At 37.6% G+C, this 23126-nt stretch overlaps 1 protein-coding gene across 1 annotated transcript in view; it reads left to right on the forward strand.

Annotated features, from left to right (window-relative positions):
* The first annotated feature begins 9875 nt into the window (after window positions 1-9875).
* Window positions 9876-23126, forward strand: part of LOC110454466 — a 145372-nt gene continuing 132121 nt past the window's right edge. The window contains exon 1 of the mRNA XM_021503970.1: window positions 9876-10120. Within this exon, the coding sequence (XP_021359645.1) occupies window positions 9955-10120 (166 nt within the window). The 5' untranslated portion in view covers window positions 9876-9954. The remainder of the gene's footprint in view (window positions 10121-23126) is intronic.

The raw sequence follows: 23126 nt of genomic DNA on the forward strand, positions 1-23126 counted from the left end.
TGACCCTAAACATTCGTTCTATTTTTAAATAGCCTTCAGTCCTACCATTGAATTGACATGGCTTATAAAACACACACAAACATAGAAGTTCTCTGGACCGAAACGCCAGACCTTTGGAAATAGTTGAGACGTACTTGTCATAAGAGACAGCTAGAGAGTCAGTTTTTAAGTGATTGAACCGTTCTGTATGAAGTGAATTTGGTGAACATCGTGATTTTGTTGTTTTCAATCTCATTGAGATTTCCTCATACATAAAACGCTTGGTTAAACGAAATCAAACATCAAACTTAAGCTGACAAGAACATATAAGTTATCAATGGCAGAGGTGTTGCCCACTAGTTGACATCTAAATAGAAATGTAAGCGTTAATTCCAAGGACAACACTCGATTTGAAAATCGAGACGAACAAAATAGCAACGGCAACCAAACAAACTAAGGTAAATCATCAGAATCCACACAAAAGTTGATGCACATAGGGCCTGTAGTGTTAGCTTGCTTCTATTTGCTATGTGAAATAGACAAGAAATTAAAAGGTTTTCGTTATTTGAGACCATGATAGTCATCTCGGATGGCTTAATGATACAAACAAATGACTTGTTCAGTGACATGGCAGGATCACGTGTACCGCTTCTGGTAAATAGGGACGTCGATAAGAAGTCGAAATTATGTCAGTCAAGCAGTCGACAGAAATTCAGACAAATACGAAAAGCATTTGACTATTTGAGGTTTATTCATACAAAATGTATCTAAAACTGGTTTGATCGAATTAAGGACTTAGTGGAAATATTTTGAAAGTCGGAGACCAGGGCAGTCAGTCATCTGTCGAATTAGTCTGAAAAATAATAACACTTAGTTATGATCATGAGATTATCATTTATACAATTTTGATGATTGGCTTTGTTGGCATAGAGAAGAGGTAAATCTATCTTGATTATTATTTGCCTGTATTGAGCCACCATAATTCACCACAATTCAATTACATGTTGATTACATTTATTCCATTACGTCGGACCATGCTGGAATGTCACCGAGGATGCCACTTTTCCAGCACATTTAAGGATTGGTTGTCATATTTTTGACGTTTATTGGCGGGTAAACTACATCGGGCTTGCGATATATTGAAAGGTGCGCGTTAGCGCACCATGTTAAATATAACGCAAGCCCGATTTAGTTTACACGCCAATAAACGTCAAAAATATGACAACCAATCCTTATATATATATTCCAAACCAACAATGTTGCGAGTATTGTTAATTGCTGTTTTAAAACTCTTATACACACCGACTGGGTCAGCGGTAAATTGTTCGGAACAGCCGGGTAGTTTCGCATTCCACAGTCGTTGTCAAGGGCAACGAGGCCGGCAAAAACAATAAACAAGAAAGTTCCACAATAAACACATCAATTTAATAAAAAACAATTTTTTTTTATTTAAATGCATATTCCGTCTTTGCGTATTGCAGAGTTATCTTCTCTTGGGAGCAGGTATTGATTGTTAAGTCATTGGTTTGTGCGAGAAAATTGCGTCGTTTTCTCAAAAAATGATGACGTTACTCTCACAAATAAGTGACGTAACAATCAATACCTGCTCCCAAGAGAAGATAACTCTGCAATACGCAAAGACGATATATGTCAATTACCAATTTGTATACTAACATGTGACCATTTTAATATATGTTGTGGTCATTTAGCGATTTAACTGTCATACAATAACATTTTAAGACACAACACAGCGGAACATCGCCACTTGGACGTAATAAGGTCAGAGATCAGCTGGCGGAGGCGGCCATTATTGAAAGTTTTGAGGCGGCTGACACAAGTTTTCACTATTTACCGAAGGTAAATGAACATCCATGAAAGGTAGAATTACTCAAGAAACCTGACGTGAATGAAGACGAATTCGACTGATATGCAGAAGATGGAGTAGACAAGTGTGATGCTGTGCTTTCTGTTAAAACTGTGGTGGGCATGACTGTGTTTTCCGTTGAAGCTGTGGTACACGTGTTGGTCATGGCCGGAACGATAGAAAGTGGGCCATTTTCGGAGACCGGAGACCATTGTTTCATACCATTTCATAACATTCTATTTCTATTTTCTACTGTTTTGTTTTTTTTCCTTTTTATTTGTAGAGTACTATTTAAAAATTATCACTGAAACGCGAGTCATTTCGCCCATAAAAGTAGTTCTGGCAAACAAAATTATGTATCACTACACTGACCTAATCTCCGTTATAGTTCATTGGAAAATATGTAACAATGGGACCAGTAGAGTTATCTAGGCACTATGCAGTGCAAATGTAAATATTACATATTATAATGTACTTACTAAGTGGCTTCCTCGATACTCCAAAGGTTACGCTCCCTATAAAGAGCGTACATGTAATCCATGAAATATCGAGGATAGCAAAGTGACTAAGGTAATCCAATTATAGAAACTGGGCTGTTCTTTTGCACGTGTGACTTAGGTAATCCAATCATAGAAACTGGTCTGTTCTTTTGCACGTGTGACTTAGGTAATCCAATTATAGAAACTGGGCTGTTCTTTTGCACGTGTGATTTAGGTAATCCAATCATAGAAACTTGTCTGTTCTTTTGCTCGTGTGACTTAGGTAATCCAAGCATAGAAACTGGTCTGTTCTTTTGCCCGTGTGACTTAGGTAATCCAAGCATAGAAACTGGTCTGTTCTTTTGCACGAGTGACTTAGGTAATCCAATTATAGAAACTGGGCTGTTCTTTTGCATATACAAACATTTGTCACACGGTTTTTCTTCATACCAACAAGCCACAAGAAACCGATGTTTTATTCAGTGGACGCTGCATCTAGTCGCCTTGCGTTTCTTGTTTAACTTTGGCATATGTACTGTAGAAACAGTTTTGGTTGCTCGACAAAGCAAACTCAGCCAGTCGCACCCGGCTCAATTTGCTTACCTTTTTAATACTGGGAAGGCTTCTGGAAGAAAGTTGTACGTGCGTGTCTAAAAGGACAAATAAATTAATATATGTAACCGTATGTACATCTGTATATTGTTCATTAAACCACGATTATTAACTAATTATCAAATGGTAAAAATCAAATTCCTATAAATTACCAGCAAATGGGAATATAACTTTCGACTCAGCACTTAAAATCGAGGTTATATCTTCATCAGTTGCCTACCTCGACGGTTGAAGGACAAACTTATAACACAGGGTTTCCAGGGTAGCCATCTTGAATTCATGAAGGCTGATGGGTTTTTTTGTGATGTTCACTAGTGTGCATTTTGGTTGCAAGTACATGTAGATGTGGGTTCTACTCTTAGCATCAGGAACAACTTGTTTGAGACTTCTAAACAGAAGGTCTTACAAAATAGAGGAGTTTGGACACTCCAATGCGTCATGGCTAAGTGTTCCCAAAAAACAACTGAGGAACATGAATGTCTGCCTTATTTGTCTAGCATTATGTAAATATTTGCTTTAGGTAATGAACTCTTCACAACATCACTCACCCGAAGGTTTTATTTGATGTAAAGAGCAGTTTAATAAAATCCTAATCAGGATGAATATGTATCATTCGGAACACCTCGCCCCGATTCAAGTTCCTTCCAACGTTAGATGACCGTATCGGCCGAGAAGTTCCGAGTCGAATATGTATGTGTATGTGTATATAGCTCTATAATTCTGAATAGGAGAGGGAAAAAATGGAATAAAGCGAGCTGTGAATATTTTAACAGTTCAGAATATGCTTTTAATCGATTTTTACAATAAAATCAAAATTTAATTTTCAAATTTCATCTGAAAAAAACTTTGTTTTCAATAAATGGGACAGCTAACAACCTGTATTAGCCAGGACCCAGTTGTTCAAAATCAGTGATGAGCGCACATTTATTTGTGTGCATCTTTTAATCACAAGCATTGAATTAGTTAAAACGTTCCAGATATCAAATAATTAGAAGAAATTTTACCTTATTTATTGTCGAAATCATTAAAGGTTGAAAAATGTTTTTAAACAGTGATTAAGCTAGCCACCTTTTGAACAACTAGGCCCAGCTATCTCCAGTTTTACAATTATGACGTCATAATAGTTATGACGTCATAATGATTTAAATTATCTTATCATCACACTCAACGATCTGCATGACAGGTGTGTAGTATAAGCAGACAAAGAATCTAAAAGTATCGTTGTCAGCAAACACGTTTACATACCTACTTGCAAAAGATATTAGGCTTGCTTGATATCCAATGAAACTCACCTACGTATTTCTAATTTTTCAAAACACGAAATACTAGCTAGACACGAATTCTGTGAGTGTGTTGTATTTCGAAACTTCACGAGAACCCTTATAAACAACGCCTTTATGACTGGCGTTCTACTTCTCGCTTCCATTCTTAGGGCCATTGAATCAGGGTTACAGTCATATAGTGACCCTGTGTACTCGAAAAGTGGAGTTAACAGAGTGTGAATTTTGAAGAATTCAAAATATCTTTTGATCAATCATGAAATCCTCTCCTAAAATGTTTCTTCTATCAACACTTCTGATGTTTAGACCCACTAAACACTACCATGCCAGACTGAAGGAACGCATTTGTTCTCTTATTATGAGACCTTTAATTTTTGTTCAATACTTTTTCGTTTTTATTCCTCAGCATAGAAATATTGCCAGAATTTGGAGCCCTGTGATCAATACCTTCAACAGTATGTTCCTACTCGTATGTGGGTTCTCTGTCGTCACACTGTGTACAATAAATATTTGACGCCCATTCACCCACTAAATTCATTCTACTAAATTCAACTTCCATTTAAACGATTCTATAATATTATGATTACTATACATTTAAGTAATAGTGATATACATAATTGTTTATTTTATTAACCTCATTTGGACATATGTACATGTGTTTTCAATGTGATAAACTATTAGCATGGATATTTAAGGTAAAGAGTGAAGTCTATTTGTTACTAGTTGTAGTAGATCAGCTCGCATTCGAAATGAAATTTAATAAGAAATAAATAGAGAAGGGACAAACAGATAATAATTTGGAGCCAAGGTCCTAATAAAAACACAGCAAACACACAATGTCGAATAGAGGAAAAATCAAAACAAGCGAAAATATTCTTGTTTGTGTACGTTTCTCGGCCCCATTCATTCATAGCGCTCGATCATTTCATCTCAATTCGAATATCAAACATATCTCGGGCGTTAAATGATGATGAGGTAGTTGTTTAGGAGGACTAACAGTAATTTGAAGACCGGTCCCTACTGCATGTTTGTATTCAGTACAAAATACAATTGTATTGACACCTCATTACATATATCAATTAAACATCAACATGTTTATATAATTCAGTGATATCACTTAATAAGTGTCCGAAGTGTATAACCGGGAGTATGGTTTTGATTGACATCCTGGTAAACAACATATTTGTTGATTTCGGTGGCTAGAAATTCCTGTGGACTGTAGGCATTACTATGACCACTCTTCTGGCCGACTTGTTTCTGTTTTCATATGAGGCTGAATTGCTTGATGAGTTTAACAGCCCTTGGGACCAGAAGCATTATTTTGGAGTATGTTTTGTGAAAAGGGCATCAGGGGCTAAAATGGAATATACTGAGTGACATAATGAGAACGATTGAGTTGCTTGTTGGCAATGTCTTTGCCGAGTTCGGTGGACAGATGTTCTAGTAGACTGCAGGCATTCGTATGGGAACAAGCTGTTTCCCTTTCTTTCTGGCCACACGTCCTCAAATGACCCTGGCTGTTGCGGGGACGGGAAACCCCAAACAAACAAACAAACAAACAAAATCTTCTGGTAAACTTCTTTCTGTTTTCATATGAAGCTGATTTTATTGATGAGCTTATCAGAACTAGAAACAAAAACCTAGGCGCGTCGTTCAATTTCATATTCAGATACATGTATATTGATTATCGGGTTCTTTAAACATCATTAGGTGTATTTACGGCGTATATCGTATGCATGTACACCCTCCTTTACTTTAAATAAAGGACACTACAGACTCTTCAACTTCAGCTGATTTTCTCGATCTTTATTTGTAACATCAACACCACGGACCGCTTACTACGCTTTTACGATAAGCGAGACGATTGGTATTTTCTGGTCGTGAATTTTCCCTTTCTTGATAATAACACCCCTGCGTCCAAACCCTCCGGTATGTATATGTCGCAGTTGATTCGGTATTGAGGAGCTTGCTCCGAATATCATGACTTCAGTGATATATATTGACTACTGATGGACAATCTTACAACAAAAGGTTCCAAAAATGCTGGTTGATGAAGACTTTGGACAATCTTTATGATCGCTATTTGTGTGACTCGACCGTTCACCTACTTGTGTTGTTGGTTATGCAAGAATGTGTGCAGGTGGGAAAAAGTCATAGCAAATCATTCGTAATGGATCTCGATAACGGTTTATGATGTATTATCTTACAGAGTGATGATTGACTGCTTCCACGTGAGCAAGTATCGTAATTTATCCATTAAACCCTGACTTTTAAGATACATATCGAACTTGTTTTGCTTTAAGGCCTTGTTTGTTTATTTTGTTTCTATTTGTTTTGGGTAAACGTTCTCCCCAACAGCCAGGGTCATAAATGAGGACGGGTGCTCAGGGAGACACCCGCGGAAAGAGAGGTAGACAGAAAAGAAAGAGGCCAGGAAATATACGAAACGAAATCAAAGGCCTTGGCAATATTATCACGTTCGCACAGCGCTGTGCAATCTACTATTCCTTGGGTTTTCCTATGTACGGGTATTATTAGTATTCAACAACGAATCTGAGCTTGATATCAATCTCACTTTTGACGACGCATAGATGTAAACTTTGTTGAAAACATTCGGGAATAACACTGGGACATAGGGTTACCTTAAATGAACCCAACACTTTGAAAACATTTCTAAAAATGCATCAAAACGAATAGGAGACTCGCCTCGACTGAAAGATATTTTTATAGTAAATATTTTTAACAATATGTTACAAAGAATATATTATAATCTACGATCAACTTCTCACTACCATCTACTGCTAGACTATGCAAGCCTTTTCTCTAAACACTCAAAACATGATAACATTGAAATATGAAAGCAAGAATTTCAACAATACTATCTTGTGGATAATCGCAAACCCAATATCCTAATTGACCAGAATAAGACATCAAAGTAGAACGATAAGGATGTAGAAATACTCTTTCTTCCTCAACAACATAGCATACACACAAGAAGGTCCAATCAAAAACGTTTAATGTCGTAATCGTTATATTTCAGATTAAACCCGTCTATAACCACGCCTACTTTTTCATATGTGTACATGTTTGTAATATCCATTTGATATCTCTCTGTAGGCCTGTTCCTAAAGTCTGTCTGTTCGTCTGTCGCATGACAGCCCATGTACATGTAAGTTCAGTAAATGTCTGTCTGACACCCGTCCTCGACATTCATGGGGGTTACGCTAACTGGGGTTACGCGTAAGTGAGCGTAACCCCTTGAATTTCGAGAATGTTTGTCATTCTGGTAAAAAATACTTTAACTGTCTCGGTTATGGAGAATGTTCAAGCCCGTGTGGTAGCTAACGCATAAGACTAGTATTATGCAAAGGTCTTAGGTTTGACCCTAGTGGAGGCATTGGAAAAACGATGACCTCTTTTATATTTGTATGTGATTCTACTTTGTGTCACTGCAACCAGAAATGCGACAATTACTTGTCAACCTCTTTGTTTTTCACCTTATAAATGAATTTAATGGTTTGATACACATAACCATATTTCACTGTATACATATTGTTTTACACAGGAAAGAGCGCCTATGATGTTCATGTAACTTGTGTGCAATCCCGTCGCTGTTAAAAATGGCAACAAACATGGCGTCATCTTGACACGTGACAAGATTACCTCACCTGGAACAATTATGTACTAAAATAAATGTTTACATACATTTGAGTGACACACAACGTGTCTGGCAACAGTGATAAATCAATGGGTTGTTAAGCTTACTGTAATTAGTTTTCGTCTTTTTTGTTATATTGCATTTTTCATCATTACGGCTCGTGTGATGAAAACTATTCGATACGTTTCATGATAAAAGATATTAGAATATTATGTACTATGGCCGGTGCTTGCCGTTACAAGACGAAATTATCTATATGACGTGCTAATTAAAATAGTCCTTTATAACCAGAAACCCGGTGTACAAGATATGTGACAACAAGAAATAATAAAGAATTGTCTAATTTAGCCAAATATCTGAACCAATATCAAAAAAGGAGATGCAATACTGTTTAAGATTAAAGGAATCACTCTCTACACTTTCTCTGTGATTGTATCGTGTATGCATGGTCGGAAGGTTGTATTCTCTGTATTCTCATGTACTGTACAAGATGGATGTGACATAGAGGTCCAGTGACATTTGATCGCTTGGAAAAGAATGACTTACAAGTTCATTAATATGTACTGTATAGTTTGCACTGTATATATGCCTGTACTGATAAACCACAAGGTTTAAGGTGATAAAGAATGAATAAATATCCCTGGTGCAACCAGTGAAAATTTGGTATTTCTAATTGTAGTCTTAACATCTGACTCATTATCTGTTGGGAAAACGTGAGTACATGTCAATTCCGTCTTTGCGTATTGCAGAGTTATCTTCTCTTGAGAGCAGGTATTGATTGTTAAGTCATTGGTTTGTGTGTGAAAATTACGTCGTTTTCTCAAAAAAATGATGACGTTACTCTCAAAAACAAATGACGTAACAATCAATACCTGCTCTCAAGAGAAGATAACTCTGCAATACGCAAAGACGGAATAACAGGGAGCTATATCGGGTAACATTTCATTTAGTCTTTATATATATATAATAAATATATAATATAAAAAGAAAAAAATCTCAACAAAGAGTTTTTAGTGCTTTTTCATTTCAACATATTTTATTGACATAGAAGAATGTTACACTGACAAAAGGATTGGACAACAGGCTTATAGCCTATATAAGTCCTCTCCATTGATGGTAGGTATATGGACATAATGGATTGATTTTATAATAATAAGATTTTGCTTATTGTCAAAAATTAATCATTGTAAATCAGTAACATATTTAGTTTTTAGTGCTTTCATCTCAAAGTGACTCTTATTTATATATATAGAATAAAAACAGTAACTTTTCAGATCGTCCGCTAGGCCTTTCTGCCATCTAGGGCTTCTTCGGGCGGATTGATCATCATATATATATATATATAAACCCCACTTTGATACTCAACGAGTAATAATATTACTTCAGAGATAAAATTAGAATATATGACAAGCCTTTATCCTCTCTATATATGTTTTATACAGTTTTAGCAACATCATTAAAGAAAAAACGTGATTAATTTCACATATGTTCAAGATCTTTCAACAGGTTAGAAAAGCTTACAATAAGTGTAAAAACAAAGACGTATACAATAAAATTACCCTTTCGTAGAAAATGGGTTTGGTACTGTTTCAAAATTACTAGTGATAAATATCGATTTGCTGGCAGAAGATAAATCGATATTCAATGTCTGAATAAGTAATAAATAAATTATGTGTGAATATTTCGTAACTCTCGGGTTATAATTTAGGACGAACCTCCGCGGTCTGCCCCGCCCTAACCCGTACATGTACACAAACGCATAAACCGGTATAGTGTTCTATAATAAGTTTAAATATTTTCTCAACGCATGGCTGAAGGTTGAAGGTCAATATACCTCGAATAAAGAAAGATTAATCTTAGCAAGGGACATCGGTTCAACGTTAACTTTCTTAAACCCTACACCCAATCAACAAACAGTTCATGTTAGCAGAACTGGGCGCTGTTCATTTGAATATGAATGAAACCCGTAGGAGTCACATGCTCCATATATAGCAAGTGCGCGAGATCACGGGTCACTTGTCCACCGGCACCCGGCTGGCGACACACAGTATATACACATATAGACAGGAAATATCTGTCAACATGAGGGGTACCGTACTCCCCCTTACTCTGGGGATTTTAATTCTGGGGACTATCCCGGGAGTGACATCCGATTCACACGGGGGTACACACGTAGTGGAACCCATGAAAGAAATGCCGGACCCTTTCGATGCCCTGGAAGAAATAATTGGTGCTCGGAAGGCTGCCGGTAAGTGATCAGAATTTCAGCCCATGCGTACATATACCTGTATTGTAGCACTGATGCATGTTCATCTGATTATTGTGTGCAGCCACCCGGAGTATATGCATGCCATCCCATGTTTAGGGTCTGGGTAGCAGGCGCGTGCATGTGTTATTATAATCAATAATGTCGATATAGTTTTAATCGTTATATCATGGCGAAGTATATACATTTTTTATAAGACAAGGGCGGATAAGTGTCGTTTGCTGGCTATAACTATATGCACCGTTGTTATCACACGTACAAGAACAACAATAGATCTACATGTGTTTATACAAAATGTATGGTATTTTTGTAGAGTCTACATGTAGTAGTTCTCAAAGAGTTAAATGAACCGTGACACTGGAAATAAACATCCCAGAGAGAAATTTACATCACTATAGACCGAGTACCGGCACGGGGTTAGTGAAATGTATCAAGTGTATAGGAAATTTAGTAGTCCACATACTGTAGGCAAATCCGTTGTAGTGTCACTGTAAGTAACATTTTATATAGCTTTATGGACATTAATTTCACCCTGAAAACCGTACTTCGGACAGACCAAATTTCCAATTGGGTATATCGGTTATATTATGCATATATAATTTTATGGTATACGCACGAAATTGGCTATGTTTGCAATGCTTCCATGTGATGGACTTATGCAATTTATCGGTAATCGGGCCGGGATTACCAAATAGGTATATTGGTTCCGTACAGTAGAATGTGTTATATTGGGTATGATGTGTCCTATTATGGTGTATTCGAGAGCAATACATGTGCAATGGGGACGGGAAAATGCACGGCCAAACCGGGAATCGAACCCGGGACCCTCGAACTCTAAACAAACGTTCTACTAATTCAGTTACCTGGTCGCCGGCGGTCGGCCCAGTCCAGCTATATAAACCAAAACACACGGTAATAATCACCCCAAATGATGTGGTATAAACCCTTAAACATGGTATAAATCCATAAACCCGTTGGGATATGTCCGAAACAAACCTCCTCTTATGCTCAAGCATAATATCTTGTTGCGGTTAAAAAGGAATAAGAAATCTTATTTTGTCGATAATCTAAAAAAAAATATGAATTTACTTTCAAGCCAGACAATGTTTTCAATATTTACAATTTAAGCGTGTTACAAGAAAATTGATTTGAGCACAGAATCCATGCTTGAGCTTGAAAACGGTTTCATGAATACGGGCCCAGTTCTCAAGTCCATGTGTGCCCGAATTTCAACCGCTGTTCCGATAGGGTTTTGCCAAGTTTAATTTGATTAAAAATGATAGGCCTATATTTCAGTGGCTTACCTGGTTCTTAGGACATTTTGCGTTTATATTTGTGAGTTGCGTCCCGTATGTTTTAGTTATCGTATAGGTAGGACATAGATTTAAATAATTAATAATTTCGTGACTGTCAACAATACAGTCACTCTTGTGCATCTTTCCGTGATGTTAGTTATCAATAACACTTCCTGTTGAGCTCTTTCGAAAAGGATGATTCTGTAAACGAGTATTTTCTCGTTTATGAAAATACTCGTTTACAGACAGATAGATGTCTGGTGTTGGGACCCCAAATCTATCTATTTTTTTTAAGTCTGGTGCCAGAGCCAGAGAAAACTGGGGCCCCACACCAGCTGTCTGGTCAAAATGTCTAAGTCTGGTGTCAGGGCCAGAGGAAACTCGGGCTAAGAAATTCCACTGTAGTATTTTGTACATACAGTAGCCTCCTCCTCGTTATCTAAGTTAGGATATGACTGTTCTATAACCTTATAAAACTGAGGGTTACGAGTTTTTTTTTGTATAGACAATCGGATAAAAAGTGTTGCTATTATTTACCGATGTGGATACGTGTATTATTAACCGAAATAATTACAATTTACATAAAATGTTAGTCAAAGTCCCGAAACCGAGCCCTGTGGTCTTACACATAATTAGCTATGTAGTAACAAGTTCTCAACAAAGCCCAAAACAACTAGTCAAAATCTAAACTTGCTACATTTCTCCACAGGGGTTCATTACAAATGTCTGAAATACACACTTTCTGTTTATGTGTGCTGTGACCCATACCAGTATAGTATACAGTAACGAGATTTCAGCAAAGTCCTCACGATGCTAAAATCGATACGTTTGTCTTTAAGAAATTCATCAAACAAATTCAGCAGCCCATTCGCCACGAGACTAACTCAACTGCTAAACTCATGAAATCGACCACAGCAATACAAACGCGTATGTATTCAGTACAGTTAATACATACGACAGTATTATTGACCGGTATAAACAGCATTGTTTGGTTTCATGAAATAGACAAACACGTCGATTTCCTGAACACCTGTATGTAGTGCAATTTATAACAAAAATGAATAAAAAAAATCCTATTTAGGTCAAAATCCGCTGGTTAGTTACATACCTGTTATCTCCGCGACGGCTGCTGAAATTCAACCGTATCCTTGGGTGTCGTATATAATTTCAAGTCTATGAGTTTCACGAGCACCTTATGTTTCTTGTATAGAAATACAGAAATAGTATATCGCTTCAAGCAGGTTTGAAGCTGGGGATCAAATAATATGCATTCATGATTTGGAGATACAATTGTATATGAAGTGCTTGCCGAGCGAACCGAATATCTCATTTAAGACACTTTCCAAACCAAAATAGATGCTTTATGATTCATATAAATATTTCATATTTCTAAAATGGAGTTAAGAGAAAATACTGGTTTCTAAAGTTGGGCAGAGATAGGGTTTGGTGTCTGGGTCTGGCTTAGCTGACGACGAGAGATTGTTTTCATATATTGCGAGGCAGAGGAGGCCGGGTATCAATATTAGTACTAGGTCTGGATATGCCATAATCCGAAACAAGAAACCTCTTTTAAATATGTTTGATGGGTCGGAGAAATAGTTAAGACTACATGCACCAATGCACTCGAGTACAGCTACAAAAGCAGAGAGGGATAATAAATAAAATCGTTTACAAAACTGTGTTCAACATTTTACTTGATTAAAGTCGATCGAGTGCAGCGAATAAAAATTTAAAACATTTTTTACTTTTCTTTTGTTGTGCATACTTATTATTTGCATAAATAGCAGTAGGTTACGTCTATACTTTTAGATAGATAGATAGATAGATATCAAGAATTAGCATGCACACGTTATACTTTGCAGAAAGCGGTGTTATACGTTAGTTTTCAGAGCAGGTTGTAAGGCGTGTTGTGATATTAACTTTCCGTTTACCGATAATTAACCGTTTTCTGATGACCTCGACACTCAATTATTGAGCTGAAATGACAATGCCGTCTTTTAAAGACTTGTAACGTCTTGTTCTTTCTTTACGTTCAAAACGACATAATTTCCTTTCTCAGAACTTTCTTTAAATCGTATTTACCTGTAAAAGTCCCTTCCGACCCCGATACACACGACTCCGTTCAGGCCATACCCGCCTGATTTATGTGCTTGGTAGCCGCTAATTGCTTAAGTCATTTAACAGTCAAGGACGACATTTGTTCCGGATAATGCCTCCTGCTGCCTTCCTTTACCATGGGAAAATCCAGTAGCCCGTGATTTTAAATCTATGTATTTTTTTCATGAGCGTGGCTTTAAGGTTCATTGTAAAGAATTTAAACGTCTTGATAATTATGATCATGTTATGTTCGTTGCTTTCTATCTGCTGTATTTACGGAACAGATTTTAAATCGAAATGAAAAACTAACGTAGAAGAAGCTGCATAAAGTCTCAATAAAAAGAGCTAATAATCGGGAACCGTCGGCACTTTCCGTAAACGAGAAAATACACTATACAGTGTATCCTATACCTTGGTGCATGATAGAGTATTTTTCTCTCATTCCAACTACCAGAATAAGAGCAGAAACCATGAAAATGCGTTTGGACTGGCTACCATTTTGAAAAATACCGAAAAATTCCTGTGGTCATTGTAGACGAAAACGAATCTAGCATACCCCATATTTGCAAACAGTATTGTCACGTCACGTCACGTGAAATGAGGTGTAAGATATAAATTTCCTAAACCCCTTTCTTACCCTGGACAGCTCTATCTTACACATGGAAATGAGAGAAAAAACGGTATTAAAAAACACGACAGCTATATAGGACAGTAGTACTATGCAACTGACCGCCATCGGCTAAATCTAATCACAAGGATCATATATTATTCAGGTTACCGTCTCTATAGACATTCTACAAAACTAAAAAAGTTTACGTCACAGGGACATGAGAGTTAGGAACAGGACGTATTATTGGCCCCGTCTGATGTACAGAGAGTACAATTAGACATTTCAGTGCATGCGTTCGTTCTGTGAGAAAGCCACCCACCCTTCCTATAATGTGGGTTTTATTTTAATTTCATTATCAATGTTGATCTCAACCCCCAAAACGCCTACTTCCACACCATACACTCTGTATCCGATTCTCAGGTCCCTGTGATTCAGTGTCACGAGTACGTTACCAGGGCTGTAAATGTTATTTTCGGACAAAAATTATGCTACATATAAAAGCTGTGTAATATACGTGGGATGGAAAACACAAAAATTCAAATAAACATCGGCATGCTATTGACACGATCGAGCGAACAGATTAAGTCTGGATTAAAACACAGGGACATTATAATTTGTAACAGTAACATGTATATTGGGACCTTAAACTGAGGTATTCAGAGTAATTTTACAGGTTTGGATCAACCTTTGTTAAAAATGCTTACCCAAGTGAATTTTTCCGAAAGTTGATTTGAAACATATAAAATTACTCTAAACACCTTAGTTTAGGCCCAAATACATATGTACCAAATTCGCAGGTCCCTGCGGATTAAAACACGTAAATGTTAGAGTGCCGAGAAATAGATAGTATAGATACCACATTCAATGAAAACAAATTTTGTTTGATGATATTCTGTATATCGAACGATCTCTCTTGCTCTAAAGCTGCGTGATTTCGTCCATGATCCACCTGTAAATTTACATTTACCCACTTTGAATACGAAAATTTCTCCACATAAGCCACTTAATTTATAGGGCAGCATCAGATACATTATAATCATGATACCTAAAACGTAAGAAATCCCACATAATGCCCTTAGAATTTTTTCCTTTTGTATAAAACTAGAGCGACACTCGTGACAGCACTCTAAGCAAGATGGACGAAATGCTAGTCCCGGGCCTGAGTGGTGACAGGCACAAACATATGTGAGACGAATACGTATTATGAAATAGTGGCTTATTTAAACAGGACACCCTTATTTTTTTCAGTCTGTTTAAAAGACTTTTGAGGTATTGAATTACATGAATACTTTTAGCGCGGTCACGAAAAACATGGTCTACTGTGTACATTTTAAAGAGACGAGCTTGAAAAGATAGAAGCACCTTTTTTTTACCTTCAACTGATTGAATAGGCCTAGGCTACATACGTGACTCCCGGTTGAAACGGTACGTGTGGCGCAGAAATTTTCCACTAAACGAACACACTTGGACCGCTCTATAAGCATAGCTAAAAATCCACAGTTTCGGAGAATAAAAAACAATGTATCAAGAATAGTATGCCCTTCTGTCACGCGTCCACTAAATTACATAACGTATCTTAAAAACGACATGTGACTTGACATTGTTTAAGAAAGAAATAACGCAAATTGGCAATAGTCAGCATTTTAGTTTCGGTCAGGTACGTCTGAACACCCCTCAATCTACACGTACCAAATTTTCCTGAGGTAACCCTCGGTCCAAATCTGTACCTGTCGTTTTCTTTACAGGTTTGATACACGAATGTAGCCCAGGTCATAGAATTATGCTAATGAGTCATGGTTAGTGAGATTTACCTCAAAGGTTGGGGTAGGGAATCTTGTTGGAACACCCAGTTGGTGAACCATTTTGGATACAGTAAAACCTTGATATCGTGAAGCTAATCCGCTTGTTACTAACTGGTACCGTTTGGTTTATCATCATAGTTGGTTTAGGGGGAAAAGGGAAAAGAAAAACGCTTTCAGTGTTCTTATCATCAAAATGCACGCAAGTGAAAAATGATTAACGATGCATTGAGCTCACGCACATTTAAAAAAAAGAACGCTCACATCTTTAGGTTAACGACAGTCGCGGTCCAGTTATTCCCGGGGCACGATCGATGAACGGATGATTCCACCTTTTCACAACAGGTGACTTATGTAAACATGTGTGTATATTTTTACTTATAATAACCGCTGTCCGTGGTCATGCAGAGTAGTTCAGCAAGATGCAAAGGTGACATTGGGACAATTATGCCGGCGTCATCGCTGTCCGCTCAGACAGTTTCCGTCCCTGAGCGCTTGAACGCATGTTTTGATTGTGTCTCAATATTTATTTATGTTTGGATATTTAGTTTGGATGGGTGGATTGTTGGGGGCTATAAATGGATAGGAAATTATATATATATTGGGTATTTATGGGGATTCTGCTTCAAATATAAGCAAGAATATACATGTATGTAACATAATTAAATAACGACTACATGTATATGATATTATTGAACAGAGAGGTATATTTTTGTGAAATATAAATCAGTATGAAGACTAGAAAATGATAATTATTTATGGATATCCCTTAATTTCGTTTTGGACAAAACCGTGGCAAAAAGTTGAGCTAGCACACTTCTGTTGACCAGTTTGAGCGATAATGTGAAAACATGAAGTGCAGGGTTCGAATCCATCTCTTGTGCCGCAGAAACGATAATGTGAAAACATGAAGTGCAGGGTTCGAATCCATCTCTTGTCCCGCAGAAATTTTAAGATTTTTTTTTTTTTGTGTATTTCATCTTTCTTATGATTTCATACACTTAAAATCCCGCAGGGTATGTTTTTTTTTTTACAGAAATCATTTGTCATAGTAATAGATATGCGAGAAAAATAAACCGTATCTAATGCGTGTTACAGTTTTGGTAGTCGTACCGCGATCCTTAGGTCAGTTTCGTGAAAAATTAAAAAGCATCACACCAAGCTATCTCAGAGGCCACTTGTTTCGTATTCTTTCCAGCGAAATTTAGGCGTCAAATGTTGAACATCAAACAGCAGCAAAGTATTTTTTAAGTGATTACCTTACAAAATCAAGTTTCTGAAAAAACCCACCCATACAAGTATTTGTATGCCTTTACTTAAAAGCACATTTTGAGTTCAGCATCTTTTTTTAAACGAACAAACTGAATTCTATTAGATAAACGGTTCTGCTCCTTCAGCCTTTTTTAAAATACACTCCTGCATTTTAATACTTTTGAACTCATATACAATGTACCAACAGCAGTTACCTGTTCGACCTTGGGCAGGTATTGTATTTCACCTTCACATGAAGGGAACATGATTCAGCAACAATGCTATGATTTACATACAATGACGGGCCCGGATAATTCCAGCATGTAATAGATTATATATATTACACTTGTGAAATACCCGTATCCCGTTCCCAGTTTATCATGACAACCGGGGCCTATATCGCACGTCTCAGGCCGGTCTATTCTGATTTTAGATAGTTAATGATAGGGCGAGTGTTCTCGCAGTAGGATGGTAGGATAGTCTGTTCAGTTAGATATAGGATCGAGTTACAAGATACGAAACGATCAGCAGAAATGTCAGTATGAGCTATGACAGTTTCTGAAGTAGCAGTTGTAATTCCAAATACAAATATATGTTAGAGGTTTCGAATACTCAAGTGTGTTCCATAAACGTGATACCATAGCATGATACTTCGATATCGACGCCATGTTGGTGCAGTTTCACCATTTACAATCATTCAAACTAGTTTTACGTCAAAATGCAATTTTTCGGCGAATGATTTTGTCTTACTATTAGAACTATAGTTGTCCATTATCTCTAACTGGTCATTGAACCAACATAGCTGCCATTCGTTGGCGTGGTCGTTCAATCTGATTCGCAAATGCCCGCTTCTGATGGAGCAAACGTACAATGCTTGAACAATACCGTTTTGCAAAACATTGTACATGATGCTTCAATCACAATAAAATCATATCCTTTTCCAATTACTATGCTTTACGCATACGTATAGGCCGGAGTCTCGGAATAAACAGGATCGGATTCTAATGAAGATGATGCTTTGGAGATTTTCAATCCTCCAAACATGCGACAATATCTTTGGAGATTTCCAATCCTTAAAATATTTGCAATTCCAATTGTGAAATTGGAAACGATGGAAAAGAAATATATGATTTTTTTGTCAGCAACTGAAAGTTGTATTCGCGAACAACATGTCCGTCCCTCTCCCTATTCATCCTCGATACTCCGGGAGTTACGCTCACTTTTGTTACGTTAGCCCTGGATTGTCGAGGATGCTCCCTATCCTTCCGTTCTGCTTGCTTCGTGTTACTATTGCTTTTACTCGGCTCCCATTTCATCATTGAACCGCAGTTTCCCACACCCGTTTTCCCCTCCTCTATCTCGTCATCTCATCATCATCCTTCGCATCGTCCCTACTGGTGATGACGTGTTTGTCACCATCTATTACGCAGTTGTCAGATTTCTAAATATGGAGATCACGTCACGTAAACTCTTGAAACCTGTATGTCAAGTTTGCTCGTTCGTCAATGTTTACTGATCACCACAAAACCCGAGGATTGTTTGCACATTGAATACAAGATTGGTTCTGTTTAGAACTTCCACGTGATATTTATGACATGGATCGTGAAATCAGGATTAAGCTCGAACGACCAAGTCCTGGACACATGATAAGTTTGACAACAGAGTTAAGCTTCATAATCAAGTACTGGACATGCTTTCAAAACAATAGCTTGTTTACCTACTGAACGCGGATGTTGCTAATAGGAAGGGGTGTTTAAAACATACACAAAGAAGAAAGCAACGGCTTGTCATTATACAGTTAATTTAAAACGTAGACAAAAATGGGTATTTCCTTATCGTTTAAAAGCCGGACTTTTCATCAGAAGCTGTACCCATATTTAGTTGTTGGATGTTAAATTGTTACCATTTGTTTGTTAGCTATGGTCATTTAAGGACGTGCCAGGTTTTGGTGATGGGGGAAAGCCGAAGTCCCCGGAGAAAACCCACCGACCTACGACTAGTACCAGGCGACTGACCAACGTAGGTCTCGAACCCGCGATCTAGTGGTGGAGGGCTTGTGGTAGCAGACGTATTAACCACTTGCCACCGCGGCCCCTATACTGTTACCACAATACACAGATATTCAATGAAGTTTGAGAACAAAAATGTGTTTTTTATTGAAATGTTAAGAAGCACCAAACAAATACGCCAATTTTCAAACAATTGCACCTGATCATGGCCAAATATTGTATCTGGTGTCTTCAATGGAGCAAAATATAAACTTGAAAACAACAGCAAAAAAGCTCGACTTCTACCGACGAAATCCGGAACATGTCTGTTTCCTCTATCGCCACGATAGACAGGCGTAATCCGAATGAGCACCCGTCAAATGAATCCTCTGTTGGTACTGGGCAACTTGGGCCGTTTTCGTTTAAACGGTCAAACCGGTCTGACCACAGTTGTTCGTTTATTAAATAAAGTCGGACCTGGTAATATGATGCTGCTTTCAGGTGAGCCTTGGCAAAGCCCTGCAAGGCCTGTTTAAACACTTGCAAGCCCGCCAGGAGTTATACCCGAAATTGTTACATTTATAAACGGAAAAACCAGTTGTTCCGCATAAACGAACAGGCCCTTGTATTGCTGCCCTGTGTTACCGTCGGTATAGCCCCATAAAGCTAATAATGACCTCTCTTTAACCTTTACTCAATGTATCATGTCGGCTCTAGTGCATACGTCCCAGATCACGTACCCTGGCTTTGATATACTTTCCAAATCCGGTAGTTGGGGAAGTTTTTGTTCGGTGTTCTTATTGTTGCTATGGTTTCATTTTCTATTTCATTTTGTTCTCACGGCGACATCTATATCTGATGTGTTTGTAGGGAAAATAGTACCAGTTATTGATCTTTTCTTGGGGTTAATTTCGGCCATCACATTTGGAACCCTGATTCTGTAGTAAAGTGTCCCAAACAAGTGCGGAGAGTCGTTGCTTTTGCTGCGCTTCTTTTTCCGATCGGATATCAAATTAAAACATGGCAACCGCTGCTTCTGATTTGTCTAAACTTAGATATTGTCGGATTTTTCTCAAATTAGGTTTGAAGGTGTAGAATGACGTTGCGAGCTCTCTCTGGTGCACCTTTTTGCGACTAATGGGGCCAATTGAGGGGGACTCGTGTAACAGTACCCATTACAACTTGATGTGTGTGGGATTACTTTTGCTGAAACTATATTCATGTTAAAAGCATCATTGATTGACTATAATTCATAACATAAAGGCAAATTTTGATTCATTTTGTTTTGTTGGTGACTCTCTAAGAATTCCTACTGAGCCGTAAGTATTTTAGGGGTTCGCCGACATGACCGTAACGAACCAGTGAATTGAAAGTGGTGTAAATAAGGTCATTTGCGTTATACAAGCTTTCGGACCTCTCGAGTGTTAACAGTCATTCGGCGATTATAAGGACTACAGAAACGATTTAAATTCAAAAGCATTGTAAAAACCATCGCCATTTTTACACAAAATTCTCATTAATGGGTGTGCGTGTACTTCATCAAGACTACACCCTTTTCTTTACCCGTGAACTATGTCAACACCTGAGATAAGTACAAAAGAAAATACTCTCGTAGTGTGAACTCTTCGACTTGAAGGCACGGCGCACCATTCTGGAAAGTCTGCTTTCGTCGTGACTTGGTGTGTTTGTATATTATCTTAATATATACAATGTAAGCTTGTTCTGCAAACGTCGCCTTTCGTGTCACGGGTTGACAGACTCTTGTTAAAACATGCCCATAGAAACAGGGCTATTTGCTATCCAATACCTGTTTACCCCGAAGAACCATGTCAGGTACTTATACTTGGTCGTCAAAATGACAATGTCCTAATTTCCATTGGAAATACATCACATGTTCATTGAACGACCACGAATCGTCCTGAAGCCATATTGTTATCGATTGTAATAAAATATAGAATTGTGCAGGTAGACTCGGATAAAACGTATTGTACATTTATATACAGTATTTATTGTAATACTCTCAAAATAAGGCTTAATGATAAAATCAATATTGTACCGCTCAGTACAAAAATGGTATTGACCATCAATGGTGTCAACGACGTTTTACCCTTAAGTTCGTTCGAATCTGTCAAGACTGACCTTTTCATGCCCAATTGACCAATATTTCTGACCACAGGATTAATCAATATAAAGCCATTTAATAGTTTTACAAACGGCTTTGTGCTGCATGATTGGAACACATGAGTAGCCTTTCGGATCACACAGACAATTTGCGTTATTTGATTCACAAACTCGGAGAACCTGGATATTTCTTGTTGATGTTAGCTTTTATGACTATTATGACGAGCAGCATGTGTCGGTGACAGTAAGAAAGCATAGCGTTTAGATTCTATGTACAAAAGCGCATGACGATACTAAACATTACAGCCGGGCTGGTGATAACAAATGTAATTGCAGGATACCATCTTCAATATATCGCCAAAGTAAGATCCCGTCTCCAATAAAAAGATCTATTAATATCCCACCTTCAATATAAAGGTCTATTAATATCCCATCTTCAATATAAAGGTCTACAAAGATCCCGTCTCCAATATAAAGGTCTATTAATATCCCGTCTCCAATATAAAGATCTATTGAGATCCCGTCTCCAATATAAAGATCTATTAAGATCCCGTCTCCAATTTAAAGGTTGTTAATATCCCATCTTCAATATATGGACGTAGTAACCTCCATTAAAACGATCTAGTAACATCGTATTTCCAGAATATAGAGGATTGCTACGGTTTCCCGTTTAATACCTTATGTAACAACATCACTAGAAGAATCCCTTGGACAGTTTGGAATAAGTTTTGCTTTGTCAATTGACCTGATGCTGCACTACGTAAAATTTCAGCTGTTGCAGTAACACATACTAAATCATGAATCGACTAGGAAATTTTTATGTGCTTCGACCTCCAACAAATAATAATTATTTGGATTTCAGCAATAGTGGAAGTTAAACTCATAAAATCAGCATTTCAGTCCGACCTAGGTTCAGGGTGGCGTGTTCAAGGCCGTGTCAGGTGCTAGTTCGTGACCTTCCATTATTACTGCTGTTTTAGTACCCCAGTACCCGGATTTGACACCGAACGTCTGGTTTGGTATGTTGCAAGTAGATACGGTCCAATGAACAACAAAATCGTCCTGACTTAATTTGTCTTCAGGTATCGACAAATACCTTGGGCTTTTAACGTGACTGTACTAGCAATATTCGTTCTCGTTGTCTAATGTGTCGCTTGGTTTGTTCGATACAGAATTACATTTAAATGGTATTGCTGAGCTAGTCAACACATGTGCACACCAGTCATGATCGAAGACGTTCGAAGGAGAGAAATCCTAACATATATACAAACATAGAGATCATCCCTAACACATTATTTCTGAATACTTAACCATTACCAGAGTATATATACTACAATATATTATTTAACCGTGGTCGGATCGCGCAAGTGAATATTCTCCGGATACTCTGGTTTCCAATCGGGAACCGTCGGCACTTTCCGTAAACGAGAATTTTTTTTTCTCGTTTACGGAAAGTGCCGACGGTTCCCGATTGCTCTGGTTTCCTCACACATGAGGACCCCTTCGCATTTCTATATATATGTATGAGTCAACAAGAGTGATTGATATATAAAGTTGGACAAAAATATGTGTCATAATTATTGTAAAATAAATACATCTTATATCTTGGGGTTGGGATGAAGAATTTTATATTGGTCCGGTTTCATTGTAGCCGTACATTTCTTCCTCTACCCTGGCGGTTTCGAGGACACAGAAAGGTAACCAAAAACCTCTAACAAGCCTTACGTAAACGATCTACACGTATAAGTGGTTTTCGCGAGTAAATTTTGTACATTGATGTACACACTAAGTAGTGACAAAGTAGACGTGATGTGTTCCGTGGTGATA

This window comes from Mizuhopecten yessoensis, unplaced genomic scaffold, assembly GCF_002113885.1.
Source record: "Mizuhopecten yessoensis strain PY_sf001 unplaced genomic scaffold, ASM211388v2 scaffold7887, whole genome shotgun sequence".
Lineage (NCBI taxonomy): Eukaryota > Metazoa > Mollusca > Bivalvia > Pectinida > Pectinidae > Mizuhopecten > Mizuhopecten yessoensis.